Source organism: Athene cunicularia (assembly GCF_003259725.1).
Source record: "Athene cunicularia isolate RWA chromosome 1 unlocalized genomic scaffold, athCun1 chr1_part2, whole genome shotgun sequence".
Lineage (NCBI taxonomy): Eukaryota > Metazoa > Chordata > Aves > Strigiformes > Strigidae > Athene > Athene cunicularia.
This window is the reverse complement of record NW_020799092.1, coordinates 1837203-1840664: the sequence shown is the minus strand read 5'-3', so window position 1 is coordinate 1840664 and position 3462 is coordinate 1837203. Positions and strand designations below refer to the sequence as shown.

The 3462-nt window shown below is 58.7% G+C and overlaps 1 protein-coding gene across 1 annotated transcript in view; it reads left to right on the top strand.

Annotated features, from left to right (window-relative positions):
* The first annotated feature begins 1 nt into the window (after nucleotide 1).
* Nucleotides 2–3462, top strand: part of NPTXR (neuronal pentraxin receptor) — an 8509-nt gene continuing 5048 nt past the window's right edge. Inside the window, exon 1 of the mRNA XM_026867747.1 lies at nucleotides 2–88. Coding sequence (XP_026723548.1) covers nucleotides 2–88 — 87 coding nt within the window. The remainder of the gene's footprint in view (nucleotides 89–3462) is intronic.

Genomic DNA, 3462 nt, shown 5'->3' with positions numbered 1-3462 from the left:
CATGGGCCACCCCCCCGCCGAGCCGCCCGCTGTGCGGGAGCTGGAGGAGGCCGTCCGCGCCCTCCAGGACCGCATCGACCGGATAGAGGTGCGAGGGATGCTCCTGGGGGTCGGGGAGGGGAGGATGGTCCCGGGGGGATGGTCCCACACATGCCCTTCCCCAGGCCTGCAGCCACACACCCCCAAAACCAGCTCGTCCCCCTTGCGAGGCTTCAGGAAGGTTGTCCTTGGCCTTGCTCGCTCCGAGGTCTCTGCCCAGGGTCAAGGGGCTCACCCTCAGCCGCCCTCTCATCCCTCTGTGCCAGGTGGTCCCAAGGGGCCAGGGCTGCCCTGCTTTCCCCTGGTCTGCACAGAGATAGGGCACCTTGCTCGCCCTGTAGCACCCCCCAAGGCCTCCACTGGAGCAGGTCATCAGCTCTGGATCAGATCCTGCCCTTTAGCAGACAGGTAAATCCCACCTGATGCCATCGCAGTTATGAGTGGGACTTCTCACATAGTAAAGCGCGGTGCCACCCACTGTGAGCCCGGTGTTCCTTCCCCACACGGTTTGTAGGAGCTGTAGAGAGAATGCGCCACCTGGAGCTGCTCACCATGCCCACCGCCACAGCATCGGGCTGTTGGCACTAGGGATGCAGACCCCTGGTCTCCACGCCATAGCAGCCATGCAGTGTGTGCCCAGCAGGCTCAGCCCCGGCCCAACCGCAAGCCAGCGGCACCAAGGCTGTACGGTGATGTCTGGGATGAGGCCCATTATAGAGTGCACCTGTGTGTCGATTTATTTGGGCTGATGTGGGCTTAGCAGTTGCACGGACCTTGGCAGACTTTGCCGAATAGAGCCAGGGCGATAGTTTGGTCACGCAAAAGCTGCCAGAGGGGAGTTGTCTGGTTTCCCTAGGAAGTTTGCTCCAGATGTCCCATCTTTTCTGGGGGTTCTGTTGTCCCCTGTGGTCTGCTGGGAGCCAGAGCCACCCGCAAGGAGCCTCCTGAAAGTCCTCGAGCTCCTTATCTACCCATCTAGTTTCCTGTTTGCCCCTCCATTCCTTCCCAGAGTGTGGAGCTGGGAGGGGGGTCAGGTAACACCCAACCTCTGCCCAGCTTTCCCCTTCTGCCCCCCTCACTACAGCCACGTGGGTGCAGTAGCATCAGGCCACGGGTGGAAAATTCAGAGCCACTAATGTCACAGGCTGAGAAATGAGACAGTTTGTAATGGATGGAAATATGAACAGGTATAGAAAGACAGGGAAAGGCAAGTAAAGACATACACAAGTGAAGGGAAAGAGATGGAGACTGGCAGAAGCACCTGTCATCTGCCAGGGTAATGCGCACACACACACACACACACACACAAATGTACAGAGGCACACCAGGCACATGTGGGGAGGGGGGGACGTGCAGCCCAGCTGAGCATGATGCCCAGAGCCCTGTGCAGCCAAAGTGAGGGATGGAGCCACTCCAAAAGCCCACTGCGACCCCAGACAAACAGGTTCCCACAAGCAGAATCACATAACTGGGCTAAGAAATGCATGTGCAGACAGTGGATGCACTCACCCAGAAATAAAGGGGGAAAAAAATAAGCCCCTGAACACACATACCTCTGTGTGCATGAGGACCAGCTGGTGATGGAGGGACAGTGCCCAGTACATCAGTTTGAACCTTGGGAGTATTGGGCCTTTAGCTGCTCTCCAGTCATACTCTCCCCCTTCCCCAAGGGGCTGCATCACCCATGAGCTGCCCTGGCCCCTCTCCTGGGCTTTCTGGCAATTGCAGGAGGTTTGAGGTGGAGAAGGGTGAAGCTCACCAGGGCTTGAGCAGGCTCATGTGTGCACCTGGAGAGCTTGAAGTGATGCTGGTTCAAGGCTCACACACATACATAGTGAGGAGGAAGACAAGCGTTGCATCACCAAAAATGTTCTCTTTCATGCTGCTAGGGACCCCAGGGCCCCAAGGGTACTCTTCAGGGGAGACACAGTACCCCATGGCTCAGCGAGCCCTGACAACTCAGGACTAGGGCAGCATGTTGTAGGTGGGCTGGACTTTGGCTGCCCTGGCTCCAGCCTGCCATAACGTGCCACCTGGGCCAGCCCGGTGACAGCCACAGCCTGGCCAGCAAGCCCTGGGGTCATACCTTGGCTGTGAGGTCAGTGCTGCCTGTGCTCCCCTCCTCAACTTGCCTGTGTCCCCTCTGTGTACAAGCAGACACCCCAGGGTGTTTGCATCTCCCCATCTCATGCAGCTCCATCTGTCAGCCCTGGGAACCTTCCTGGGGTAACCCATGGCATGGGGGGCACCTCCAGCCCCAGCCACTCTGCTAAAGGGAGGCAGTGATCACCCCAGAAGGTGATCTGGACAGGCAGTGCCAGAGGCTCTGCAAAACCCAGCGGGAGGGAATGAAAGAGAGGAAACCCTGTCAAAGCCCGGAGTGGCTTAGTCTCAGGAGAGGGATGACACAAAATGCTGTGGGCCCCCCTTGGGAAGGCTGCATCCCAGGGCATCTCCCGGCAGGTTTGCCAGCAGTAGGGATTACTGCTGGAGGCTCTGGAGCTGGGAGTGCGAGGAGGGAGCTGGTGGAAGATCACTGATCTAATCCAGGCGCTCCCAGCCCCGGCTGTAAGGCATAACAAGATTTACTGATGTGCCGAGAAACCTATTAAGTCATTTGATTCTTAATTTTGGTGACGTGGCAGAAGGGTTGGGGGGGGAGGGGGGAGCAGTGGGGTGCACAAAGGTCCCCCATGGGCTTGCTCTTTGCCCCCTGCCATTTCAGTGGGGACAAGCGCGCACCAGTGTGGTGTTCACACAGGGACATCTTCCCTCACCTCCTCCTACCCCCCCCGCAAGGCATCACTCGCCCTTTCCTTGTGTGCAGCTGCCTGGCTGGGCTTCTTTCTCCTGATTTTGAGGCCCTCCCCTGCTCTCCACACGTGCTCACGTCCGTATGCTCGGGTGCATCTTGGCACACAGAGCTGGGGGGCCCAGATGCTCCTTTTCCACACTTTTAATTACTATTGCAAATGGAAACAGAGTGCTTTCAGAGAGGGGAGGTAATTGCCTTGTCTGCCTGGGGTGTGCCAGAGTACAGTTGCTCCTGTCCTCCCCATCATCCCTTGGAGGGGAGCAGAGCAGGAAAGGGGACAGCCTGATGGGCTCTATGGGGGACCTGGCCCCAGCAGAATCATAACAGCCTGTTTGCTCATCAGCTGGCGTCTGGCTGTGCTGGCTGAGCCACTGTGGCTCACGACCTGGCTGCTGACAGGAAACCCTCAGGTCTGGGCATGGGAATGGGAGCAAGCTGGCTGCCTCCCTCCTGCCTCCATCTCCAGCAGACTGGGGATGGAGAGCCCCAAATCACGACGGCCCCAGGCCCTGAGCGAGCTCTGAGGGGGATGGGATCAGCGGCAAGCTCTTCTCTTGCAAGGAGAAGGACAGAAAGGCTGAGGCATCCCTGCTCGCCCCCCCCCCTCC